At 32.7% G+C, this 13446-nt stretch overlaps 1 protein-coding gene across 3 annotated transcripts; it reads left to right on the forward strand.

Moving 5' to 3' along the window:
• The first annotated feature begins 758 nt into the window (after positions 1-758).
• Positions 759-8808, forward strand: LOC139847514 (methylsterol monooxygenase 1-1-like). Of its 3 annotated transcripts, XM_071837186.1 has the most exons (6): positions 759-1125; positions 1441-1763; positions 1897-2044; positions 2225-2260; positions 7231-7576; positions 7655-8808. In XM_071837186.1, exons 1-6 carry the CDS (start codon positions 796-798, stop codon positions 7663-7665), a joined length of 1194 nt encoding a protein of 397 aa, XP_071693287.1. In that variant the 5' UTR covers positions 759-795; the 3' UTR covers positions 7666-8808. The 3 variants fall into 3 exon arrangements, with proteins under 3 accessions (XP_071693287.1, XP_071693286.1, XP_071693288.1); XM_071837185.1 differs by having other exon boundaries at positions 7231-8808; XM_071837187.1 differs by lacking the exons at positions 7231-7576; positions 7655-8808 and adding an exon at positions 2737-3176.
• Positions 8809-13446: the final 4638 nt, after the last annotated feature.

The following is a 13446-nucleotide window of genomic DNA, read 5'->3' on the forward strand; positions in this document are numbered from 1 at the left end:
ATGTCCCGGTTCCGGTTTTTCGAACGTCCCTTCGTACACTGAGAAAACTTGCACTTTACCTTTCGTGACTCGTGAATTTGTCAAAATATAGACTTAAATTATCCATAAATTATACCACTTGAAATATAACTTATACATTTGAGTGTTTTGGTCATTTACTTCTATAAATCATCTTCTCGTTATTTATCAAGGTATATTTAATAATATAGTTTTAAATCAAAACGTTTTATAACCAAGTTAATATATATTCAATATTCATAAACACGTTTTAAATACACGTCGCAAGTTATTCATACAATTAATATTCCAACTTATCATATATATTCAAATAGATATTTAAACCAATAAATTTAATGCACAGTATCATACAATTAATACTTTGTTATGCTTTCAAGTTATAGTGTATGTATGTACGTATCTATTTACATATAATTGTTCGCGAATCGTCGAGAATAGTCGAAGGGTATTTGAATAGTTCAAGAATTTTGAGATTCAACTTTATAGACTTTGCTTATCGTGTCGGAAACGTTAATCATACAAAGATTAAGTTTAAATTTGGTCAGAAATTTCCGGGTCATCACAAAGAGAGAGAGAGAAAACTGATGTGACGTTGAAGAAGTGTTGAGGAAGGCGTCCTGATTGGGATTGGTCTTATAAGGATGTCAGGGCTCCTTGCATGTGACGGTTACAATACACTCTATATATAGTAGTATAATTGAGCTAACAAATTCTAGTCATAAAATTCCTTCTCAGTGATCCTTGTTGTTGATATACATTTTGCTTCAGTGCTAAATAATGTTGCCCTACACCACCTTGCAGGAGGCTGAAACGGCCATTGGTCGATCTCTAACCGCTGCTGAAACATTATGGTTCAACTATTCCGGCAACAAGTCCGATTACATTCTTTACTGCCACAACATTCCCTTAATTCTCATCCTTTCAATGATTGTGCCACTTTTTTACCTCATTATCGAACTCATCTTTCCAAATTACGTCGCCTCTTACAAAGTTCAACCCAACATTAAGATTTCCTTGTACCAAAACATCAAGTGTTACGTGGGTGTATTGCGAACATACATCCTCATTGTCACACCAATACTACTTGCCTCTTATCCTTCCATAAAAGTAAGACCATTCCGGTCCAAAAATTAAGATATCTCCGTTACTATTATTTATATATATCCCAAATAATTGTCCACTTATAATTAAATACAGTACCATTAAACTATCCAATTTAGCAATTTATCAAATGAAACAAATTCAGTGAAACTTACTTTAAATTTAAGGGTAAAATTGACATTTATTAAATTTATCTTTAATCCTAAAAATTTTTGTTAAAGAACACTTTATTTGGAGGGAGTGCATTATATCATGTTTTCTTTTCTAACTCTTTGTTATTATATTCATAACATAATGGAGTATAAATTAATAATAATGTAGATGATTGGCATTCGAACAAGCTTGCCACTACCATCATCAATGGAGATAATATCTCAAATAATAGTCTACTTTCTTATCGAAGACTACACAAATTATTGGATCCATAGACTATTTCATTGCAAATGGGTGTATGAGAACATTCATATTGTACATCATGAATACACAGCACCAATGGGATTTGCAACACAGCATGCACACTGGGTGGAGATATTGGTTTTTGGGATTCCATCTTTTTTGGGCCCTGCAATTGTGCCTGGTCACATGGTTACATTCTTGTTGTGGCTTGCATTGAGGCAGGTTGAAGCAGTTGAGAATCACAGTGGGTAAGTTTATTTAGTTTTTTCTCAAAATTTTGATTTTATTACTAGTATATATGATCAACCACGCATCATATCATATCAATATTTCAAGTATAAATGAGAAATTAATAGTATAGTATTATAATGTGTTATGCAGGTACGACTTTCCGTGGACATATAAAAAATTAATTCCATTTTCTGCTGGTGCTGAGTACCATGATTATCACCATTATGTTGGGGGCCAAAGCCAAAGCAACTTTGCACCCATTTTTACTTACTGTGACTACATTTATGGAACAGACAAGGTATGTAATATGTATACTTAGCTACTGTAGTATAATTTAACTTTTTATTTTAACACATGAATGTATGTATATGTATATATGTACGTACCATTAGATATATCATTAGCTAGATCGGTTATTATATATTTGACGATACATTATAATTATACGTGTTTAATTTCCTTTTCAATCTCTCATCAGGGCTATAGGTACCGTAAGAGACTCCTGGAAAAACAGGTAAGCGGGCACTTCACACTAATTTGTCATAATATATATATATCTGGTGATCGATGTTAAATTTTCATAAAACTTTTAATTGATAATTCAACTACAGAGTATTATTGTGCATTCTATGTATAATACGAGTATGTTGGCGAATTCATTAAAAAGTTGAGTCTAATTATGTACCATAATAATTAATACAAGTGATCTTGTCTTGTATATATGAAAAGAAAAAAAAAAAAATGATGTGACAAAAAGAAAGTTAACTTATTTTTCATTCGTTATTTTTGCCAAAAAAAAGAAGAAAAACGTCAGACAACACGTGAAGTTTTCACATTAAAACAAAAATGAGATGTAAAATGATGCACCTAAAAAAACATTCACATGTGACTGTCTCGATCATTATTACATGTAACTAGTTTAACATAACATTTGTTTTAATATGAACCGATAATAACTGATAATATATTGAATTGATGGCCGGAATTCAGTTAAAAGATGGCACAAACGGCAATGGCAAAAAAAATGTCGGATTTGATGCTTCTGGGCCATATATGATGAAAGCAGAGTAATCATCATCATCATCATCATCTTATGAAAATAATATTACAGTATAAACTTCCGTCATTGATTTATGGTATCTACTTGTGTTGTGTCATGAACAACTTCTATATTTAATTTGTCGAGGGTGAATCTTAGTTAGTGATGAGTAGGAATAGGGAGGTTGTGGGCCACCATTGTGATACTACAACTGCTGAACGTATCAAAGTTGTTCAATAAATAAATATGAACAAGAAAATAAAGATTCGAGGTGCCCTCCTAATAAAAATGTCTAAGGTTTTGCCTCTGTATGTTCTGTTTGGACTTATGATTTGTGTATTATGGAATGTGTGAACGTAATGTGGTTATCTATGTTTTTGTTTAGACTTCATTCCTTGTCCCCGTACGTACTGTATGTATAGAGTATACATTTGAATTTTAACTTTTAAATTTATAAAACCTTTATTTAATACTACACTTTAACACCCTAACGAGCAACAAGACCCGATCAGATGTAGTATTTTAGGTTATCGTCCCAAGAGATCGTAGATGCGTTATAAGTTACCTTATTGAATAGTTTAATTCTTATTAAAGAACTAAAGAAAAAAAAATTATGTCTTTTAAAAGATATAGATTCTAGCTTATCTCTTAGGAAAGAGATGATTGCAAGTAGATAAAATAATAAAACAATAAAACAAAGAATTAAGATTCAAAATAAACAATTATAAATAAAAGCAGTTACATGAACGAATACTCATACGGGAATCGTATTAGGCAAGTCTCATAACTCATATTAACACAAATCAAGATAATAATCATAGATCAACTATTATCCCTAAACATCTTAAGATAAGTCTTGCATATCATTCAATAGGCAGGACTTAAAGCATATGCTAGATATGTGATGTGCATTACTAATATCTCAATTATTCATGTTCAATTCAATTACATGATACATATCAACCTTATGATGCGGATCAACATGCAAATAGACTGACAAATTATATAAGCTATTAAACACCAAGTAGGTCAACTCAAGTTACTAGTTGAAAGTCAATTACTACTAAGTTTTCATGCAATCATTATTTAAACATATCCAAACAAAGGATCTTCGATTAAGCCTAACAATATCAAACTCTATTATATAAGCGTAATTTAAATTAAAAGATTTATCACTATTAAGTTGTTTAACCTAGTTGCATGCAATTCAATTTAACCAGTTTGATAGACTAGATCTAAACAAGTAGCATGAATCGAATAATAGATCATCGGTTTAAGTATTAATCAAACCTAAAATCATGTTATCTAATCATTAAGCATGGCAATCAAGTGTATTAAAGCATAACAGATTCAAAACAGTTCAAATATCATTACAGAAACTCGACCATACAGATCTGAAAAAGAACCAGAAACTGCACGAAATGAAGCGCGAAGCCGGCGGCTTTGGCTCAGTCAAGCCGGTGGCTTGGACCGAGGAAGCCGGCGGCTTCATCTGATTCCCAGACAAAGTTTTAGTTTTCGTCCACGTAACCACTATGAACGTTTAGTTCATAGTGGTAGACGAACAGAAACGGAAAAAGTAAATAAAACAGAATAAACGATAATATAAAGATAGATTCATACCTAAAAAAGGTAGATGAAAAGAAACTTAAATTAATAACTTTGATAATCTTGATTACAATTGGGAATAAACCCTAATCTAAGAATGTTCGTGATTTTGAGAAAACCCTAAAAGAAAAACGAAACTAATATATTGAAAACTGATATAGAAAGCCTCTATTTATACTTTTCAAAATCGGTGGTCATGTCAGCGGCTTCAGTGGGAAGCCGGCGGCTTTAGTGGGTCGGTGACTCCTTTTGCAATTTAAACGATGGCCGCAAGCAGATAAACGCATAAACGTCCTAGTCAGGCCGGTGGCTTCAGTGGGAAGCCGGCGGCTTCAAAGATTACTGCAATCTTTTTTGATTTCATTTCCATTTTTAGCTTGAACTTGGTCGGCAAGTAGATAAAACCGTGTAATTTAGGTTTGTGGCTTTAGTGTGAAGGTGGCGGCTTTGACTGTATTTTGCTTGGTCAACAAGTTCATCAAATTCTGCGATCAATTCTGGACATTCTGGAATATTCTGCCCAAGCCGACAGCTTCAGGTGACAGGCTGGTGGCTTCATTTAGTTTTCTGCAATTTTTACCTGTTTTTGATCCTGTTTGATACATAACTTCAATAAAATCGTTAGAATTACTTTTTTTCCCATTGTACCCATTTAAGTGTGTTTTAGGATTAAAAATGACTTTAAAATACTAAGATAACTCCTTAAAATATTATCAAAATTCTGTATAATTTAGGAGTTATCACATATTATACAAAAAAAAAAAATAGAATTCATGCCAAAGTAGCATATATATATATATATATATATATATATATATATATATATATATATATATATATATATATATATATATATATATATATATATATATATATATATATATATATATATATATATATATATATATATTCAAACGAGAACCACAAAAGGACGAGAACTGTGATAACTTTTAATTTACAAAATTTTTTACATGTAAGTATATTTAATTACCATAAATGTTGATGGGAAGTAAGAATGAACATAAATTAATTTGAAAAACTAATATTTTACCTATATAATTAAATATATAGTTTCTCATTCACATGTGTATATTTGTTTGTGATACGTGTGAACATTTCATATAATTAACAATTTAACATGTAATTTGTGGTAATAAATATATGTTTGTTAATGATATGAGCATTAATTAATATTTGCATGTAATTTTTTGTAATAAATATATGGTTCTTTGAGTATATTTTTTAAAGTTCTCTATTGATACTTTAATAATATAATGTTATTTTATATTTATATTATATATAATGATATAATAAAAGGTAAAGGAAACAAGTAAGAAGTAAAAAATAAAAAGTAATAATATAAAAATAATGATTTACAATATTTTTTTATAGGAATAGGATAAATTGTTCAAAAAAGGTAAACGTCACAATTTCTCAATAAAATGAATATAATTGTTTTTCTTTGCGAACAAAAGACTCCGATTTCATATTTAATACCTAGAAGTGTGTCTGAATTTTTATTTTTTTTACTTAAAAAACATATACTATTAAAATTAAAATACCTTCATCAATAAATGAAGGATCTTATGAACCGTTACAACGAAAATCGACGATCGTTAAGGTTCAGAAAAGTAAACAATCTAGAGCTACCTACAAACAAGCTAAATAAAATAGAGCCATCAACATGTTAGTCTTGAGTGGTGACTTAATCACTTTGTTATGTAAAACAGATGCAAACGAATTCCCATTCAAAGGAGGAAATTCCTGGATATTATTAACCCTCGTTTAGTGAATGAATTATAAAGAGTTTTTAATAGACTTGAGTCCAATTCAATCTTAAAAGTTAGCTCAACGGGGATGAAGAACTCAAGCTATATATTATAAGCACTACAATACTTAGTTATATGGCCAATGTGGGATAACTACCCAACACGCCCCCTCATATCGAGGCGCATATTACTGTGGTCTCCCAACATCACACATTTGACTCTGATACCATAAAGAGTTTATAATAGACTTGAACTTAATTCAACCCCAAAAGTTAACTCAAGAGGATAGAGAACACAAACTATTATAAGCACTACAATACTTAGTTCTACTACCGATGTGGGATAACTAACCAAGAAATAACTTACCATCTAATGATTGGGTATCCGAGGAACGTCCCAATACGTCATCCCTATTAAACCTGGCGAACTTCTTATAAATCAAATAATTCCTGATCCAAGAAGCAGATAGTTTAAGTTCCAGTGATATGACCGATTGAACATTAGGAAAGCGAACAAAAGCAAATATGAAATCCATCTTCGAAAGTTTCTGGGCGATGTTTACGTCGATGACAGATCCATATTCCTCACAAAAATCCCTCAGATCGTTTATTCTAAACGTACGTGGAAAGTTGGTGATGAAAATTGTGATGGCGACCTTGGGCGTTTCTATATGATCCTTACGTGACATGATTGGTAGACGTTTGAAGATTTGATAAGACTGAGAATCATGAAAGCCCAATACCAGATAAGTCCATTAACAATGCAAGGCCCAAGAGACAAGCAACCAATGTGATAGTCTGTTAGAGTAGCGTTGTTTTGGTTGTTACAATCGTTAGGGTTAGAGCTATAATAAATAGAGGTTGTATGAGTGCAATGGATATCGAATACTGGTAACTGAAATAAAAAAATCTGTTTCTTCTCTTTATTTTCTAATTGGATATTGGCTATCTCGAATAAGCAATGTCAATTGGTGCTTTCATTGTTCTTGAGCTTCAAGCTCTAACAATGTCGGAATCAAATTCAACACAAACAGATGCAATTGAACGACTGACTGAACGCATTAATCAGGTGTTGCAACCAATTCAAAGAGCATCAGTCTTAATTGCTACACAATCCACAATCAACAATTCATTAAACAATCAATATCACCAAATAATTCGCAATCCACATGGGCAAAATGTGAAGCAATTTCAGGCAAAGAAGTTACCAATGGAATTGCCAAGGTTTGGAGGAGGAGATCCTGCCAAATGGCTGAACAAGGTTGAAAAGTTTTTTCTTTTCAATAACGTGACTAAAGAACGTAAAATTAATTTATGTGTCCTGGTATTTGGATGGCATAACAAGCAGTTGGTTTCAATGGATAGACATTACAAATCAATTAGATTCTTGGATGGATTTTGTCATAGCTTTAAAGGTACATTTTGGCTCTTCTTCTTATGAATATCCAGTAGTACAACAGGGCAATTGGAATGATAAATCTACTAATTTTCAGCGGTACAGTAAACATGGAAGTTTGTCCTTACCAAAAGTTTATAAGAGTACTGATATTTTTGATAATAAAAGTACCAACAGTGGCGTTTCAAGAGGGATGATACAGTTGATTGATGTAGAACCATCACATGATTCTGATCTGAAAGTTTCAGAAGAAGGGAATAATAACAACAATTTTGTGAAATCACTGCCTTCTTTAAATGTACAAGATTCAACTCTTGAATAAATGGATGACAATGGTAGTGAGAGCGAGTCTAAACAGATGTGGGTAGAAGAGGATAGTAATAGTGTAATTGCGGTTGTTAATAAACTGAAAGATGAAGATAATGAACATATTAAAGCTATGTCCATGAGCATGAGTTCTTTGTGGTATTCAGATTCATTTGAGTCTCATATTGGGAATGAAAAACACTATTATTGATGCTGCCCAAAAATACAGTAGGGATGGTATAAAAGCTGAAATATTCGATGAGTCATCCACAAAGGGTGTAACTTTTATTTTGACACAAATTGTGGTGCTTTTGGCTGAAAAGATCAAGGAATTTGAATTTCAAGATACAAAAAAAACAAATACGATGCTTGGAAACTGTATCACATAACCAAAGTTGTGAGTTTCCATTGTTACTGCATACTTGTTTATCTTCAACTTCAATTAGTCCAAACATTCAAGTATCGATTTAAAAGGAAAGAGATTATGCACTTGTAGCCCAAATGGAAGTATAAACAAGATAGTTTTTAAAGTGTGGTTGAAGTTGTTTATAAAGTTCACAAGATTTTTTAAGTTCAAGATAGATTTGCAACAATTGTAAATTGGTTATTTGAAATGGCATGTAAGTTTCATGGGATGTCTAGATCCGATAGACAAAGCTTTTTGAATGTAAATGCCAATATGAATCTAATAGTAGACATGTATACAATGGTACAAGCATATCAAGAAGGTGGGCTAGTGTGGGTAAATTGTGCAGATGCCATAATTGAGTTTAATCAAAAATTAAGCAGCATATATTTTGGTCACAACAAAGTAGAAAAGCAGATGGGGATAGTGACTTATTAACCGGAGTTAATGGTGGTATCATCCTTCATCAAAAGCAGATAATTGCAGGCGATCCATTTTGACCCCTCAACCTGGGTCAGAGAATGGAAAGATCTATTGGAATGAAGTAATAATACCTCGAATATTGGGTAAATGAGAATTATGTCCGTATGAAAAAGCTATAGGGTTGGATGTTGACAATTTTAACCAAATTATAGCAATTAAGAACCACTAGGACATGGTTTATTTAAAAGGGCAATGCAATGATAGGATTGAAGAATGCAATGAGCAGACTAGTCAAAGTGTTGTCAACTCAGAAGTTAGTAAGAGCAGACCAAGAGCATCAACTAATCCACCAAAATGGACCAGTGGCTATGAACTAGAAAAGGGATAGCGAAAGCTGCAATTTTTTTACTGCATAGCAGAAAAGCATATAGGTTACTTAAGATTAGCCGCGAGATTTTACTGGTTAGGTATGAAGCATGACATGGAAACTTTTGTGAGAAATTACTTAGTACGTCAGACCTTAAAGGTAGCTCCATATGGGTTGTTGCAGTCATTGAATGTCCATGAAAAAGATTGGGAAGATCTCAGTATTGACTGTAAAAAAGGGGTTCATTCTGAAAGTTTGATCACCAAAAATACTTCTGGTTCAGTGGCTATTTTGTTCTTTGACATGGTGTACAAATACCATGGCATACCAAATGAAGAAGCTAATTGGTTATTTGATGATTTTAAGCGAACTCGGGAAGTTATGAACCATGGGGACATAGTTTTTTTGGAAGAAGAAGGCATTGATAAAGCTAAGAATTATGAAAGCCCAATACCAGATAAGTCGATTAACTATGCAAGGCCAAGAGACAAGCAACCAATTTGATAGTCTGTTAGAGTAGAGTTGTGGTGTTCGTTACAGTCGTTAGGGTTGGAGATGTAATAAATAGAGGTTGTAGGAGTGCAATGGATAAATAATTGTAATTGAAATCAAAAATATGTTTCTTCTCTCTCTTTTCTAATTGGAGATTGGCTATCTCAAATACGCCGTACCAAGATCCCTGGCGTTTGATCCCGCCAGAGTGATTCGGATGATGTAGGAGGAGGTATGACGATTAAAGTTTTTGTTAATAATAAAACGTTACCCTATACGTAAAATCCCTCCCTAAATACAAAAATTTTGAGTTTTGAGTTTTCCAATGCAATTTCCTTTTACCCTGTTATATAATTAAACCAAAATACTCCAAGTATTTAGAATAAGCTTATTGGGATGAAATCAAAATCTTTTACATAAGCAAGTAGTCATCCATGATTATACACATTTGTCTCATCTTCTAAGCTTGAATGTCATCTTCATAGTTAGAAATGAGTAGTGCTAACTGTAATAGCCCTTCTGGTAACAGAATCTAGTAATTTGAAGTGAATATGCCTAAAGCCCTAAACTCCATAATGTCTGCTAAAAGCCCAATAACTTTATTATATTATATAACACACCTGAATTTGAAAGTGGCAGTCAGCCCACTTATTCTGTCCATTTGCTTTATCGAAGCCTACTTTCCGAAATTGACATCATGGCAACAATGGTTCCTTTTTTTTTTTTTTTTTTTTTTTTTTTTGAACGGCGAATTTGCATTAGCGAATCATTTATTTCAACGACCCTCATCATTTGCACCCACACACGCTAGAAGGAAAACTCCTACCCGGGTTGTTTGGCAACTAATCGCGGGACCTGGGACCTGGTTCTTATTATTTATTTTCACAGTTCTTAGATTATAATCATACATTGTAATATATTGGACCCAGTATAGTATCTTCTTCACTAATAAATCGAAAACTTGTGTGTTTTTTGTACTCTTTATGTAAAATAAATCAAATACTTTATAAAATGTTCTGTATAGTAACACTTTTTAAGAATTTTAACAGGGCCGGTCCTAACTTTTTTGATGCCCCGAGCGAGATGGTAAAAATGGGCCCCTAATTAAATAGTTTCGTTGTTCGAAAAAAACAAAAGATAACATTATATTTCCATAACGCAATTCTTATTTACTATATATACAGTGTATAAAAAGCCAAAAAAAATTAAATTAAATATGGGATTTTTATAGAGTTAACATTTAAACGTCATCTATTGTTTTAACGATGTTGTTTTAATAAAAAAAGAATATACTTCGTATATAGTATATATACCTTATTGAACTGGACATCGTAACATTTTGCACTCCGTAATAAACTGTCATTGTTAAAGGATTGTTTATTTAAATGATGTTATTGATGTGAAGTTCTATTAATTATTGCACTGCTTTCCCACATCGTGTAGTAAACAAATTTTATTGTAGTATTTAATAAAGTGGTACTCCCTGTTAGTGTTATCTTACAATTTCGGGCTTGTTGTAATTAACTTGAACATGGGCTTTGTAATTCGTTTCATAGAATCATAATATAACCTCTTTTTATGTTGAACCCTATTTGGGCTCCATGAAAACTTGGGCCCTGTTCAGACCTCTCGGGCCGGGCCTGAATTTTAACAAGGAATATAATGACTAGCAACTCATGCACATGTACTTCATGAAAATGCCACAAGTATGAAAACTTGGGCCCTGTTCAGATGCTCCACTTGCACTCCTCTTAGGCCGGGCCTGAATTTTAACAATGCTCCATTTGCACCCCTCTCGGGCCGGGCCTGAATTTTAACAAGGAATATAATGACTAGTAACTCATGCACATGTACTTCATGAAAATGCCACAAGTATGAATAATTTGTCTTCACTCAGTAATACGTTCTAGTTGGCCAATCTTGTTAGTCCAATTGAGTTTTTTGGGCATTTTTTTATTTATTTATGTGTGTATGAAAAGTTTTATGTGATTCCAAAACCCAAATGATATCTCCACGTGTGGCATTTTTTATCAGTATTTATTTCCATTAAAAAATCACTTTTTCTAAAACGTCTAATAAGAACTACGGAGTACAAGAAGTTCAACTATTTAATTTTTTTTCTTACAAAAGTCTGAATTAAATAAATAATAATTTTTCATAAAAAAGTGAAAAAATAATCCAAGTTTTAATTTACTTTCAGGGTATAAAACATCATTTTAAGAGGTATAAAAGGTAAGTTTCAATTTACTTGAGGGATGTAAATGGTAACTTCAAGGAGTATAAAGTGTAAGCTTTTCATTTAATACAAAAACTATTAAACAAAACACACCAAAATTTCCTTCGGGATCTATCTTTTTGTTCGCTTCGAATTACGTTTATCCGCCATCATCGTTAAAATCGAAATAATTTTTTAAACTAAACGCGATGAATTAATCCTTATAATACTAAAAAGCGTGCCTTTTTTGATCGTTTAGGGCCATCCGGGCTTTCTAAACGACATTCACCCAAACATGACCTCAAAAACTGCAAAATACCCCCCTTCACTATAACCAGCTTACAAAAACTACTCTGAACTCCAGGGGTAATACATAAATTCTCTCAATTAAAATAAAAACTTAACCCAAACACTTCGACAACCCGTATCTTCCTCTTCGCCCCGAGTTAAATTTCACCGACCATACCGTTAAACTCGAAATATTTTTTATGAAAAAAACAAAACTAGCTACATTCAAAATGGACACTTTTTTAAAAATGCTAAACACAACGAGAGTCCGTATCTTCCCGCTCGCCGCGAGTTAAATTTTTTCGTCAGCAGCGTCAGACTCGAAATAAGTTTTTGAACAAAACGAAAATAAGCACGTTCGAAACAGACACTTTTTAAAAAACGCAAAATACAACGACAACTCATATCTTCCTGCTCGCCGCGAGTTAAATTTTTTCGACAGCACTGTTAGACTCGAAATAATTTTATCAACAAAACGAAACTAACTACGTTCGAACCGAACAATTTTTAAAAAAACAATAAAGACGACAACACCTACAACGGTGCTTACCAAGTGGGTCATTTTTCCTTCTGTAAATGTATAAAGCTACGTTAAATATGAATATGCAGGCCGAAAGCCCCTGCCGCATCGAGAGGCCGGATCCGGACTAGTTATATTTAAACGGGGCTTTCAAGCACTACCAACGGACCTTTGTTTTTGAGTAATAAACATGACAGTGATTTGCATTTACAATTTAGTTCTCTATATTATTTTTTTTAACATATAAATACATTTATCATATTATTAAATGTACATTATCACCCCCCCCCCCCCCCCCCCGGAGTACGCTTATACTGAAATGAATATAAAACGTTTTAATGAATTTTTTGCATAATCGCGTTGCCAAAGCGACGTGCGTCGCAACACGCACCTTGTGAAATTTTTGTCTATTATATACATTTTTGTTCAACTTACCTTCATTATAATCATAACTAAAAATAAACATAATTCGGCACTGCAACGCGGCCCGATACATCTCTAGTTGATGACTATAAAAACAAACTTGAAGTTAGCACTAAAAGCTTATAAATACTAAATATCACACGTAACACCGTACTTTTTACATACACATTTTTTTTGAACACTCACAGCGGAAGACTTTAAGGTTTACACATCATATATTAGTACATACTTATATGATTACACAAAATCACAGGTGTTACATTATTAATACAAACCGTTTGACCATATTGTTTATTACAAAACATCAGAGTTATACACTGTGTCAAACATCTTCATTTGCCTTGTAAACCCACCAAAAGCTGCTAATCTATACCTGCAGGGAAAAACACTGTGGGGGAATTAGCATAACGCTAAGTGAATGGCAATATCTAGGTGGACATCACTACAAG

This window comes from Rutidosis leptorrhynchoides, chromosome 5 (genome assembly GCF_046630445.1).
Source record: "Rutidosis leptorrhynchoides isolate AG116_Rl617_1_P2 chromosome 5, CSIRO_AGI_Rlap_v1, whole genome shotgun sequence".
NCBI classification, from domain to species: Eukaryota; Viridiplantae; Streptophyta; class Magnoliopsida; order Asterales; family Asteraceae; genus Rutidosis; species Rutidosis leptorrhynchoides.

Excerpts from the sequence above, each read along its gene's own strand:
- LOC139847514 (XM_071837185.1), top strand. The coding sequence starts at position 796 with ATGTTGCCCTACACCACCTTGCAGGAGGCTGAAACGGCCATTGGTCGA. Across the intron at positions 2,045-2,224 it reads ACATTTATGGAACAGACAAG|GGCTATAGGTACCGTAAGAG; the intron begins GTATGTAATATG and ends ATCTCTCATCAG. Across the intron at positions 2,261-7,230 it reads AGAGACTCCTGGAAAAACAG|GTGTTGCAACCAATTCAAAG; the intron begins GTAAGCGGGCAC and ends CGCATTAATCAG.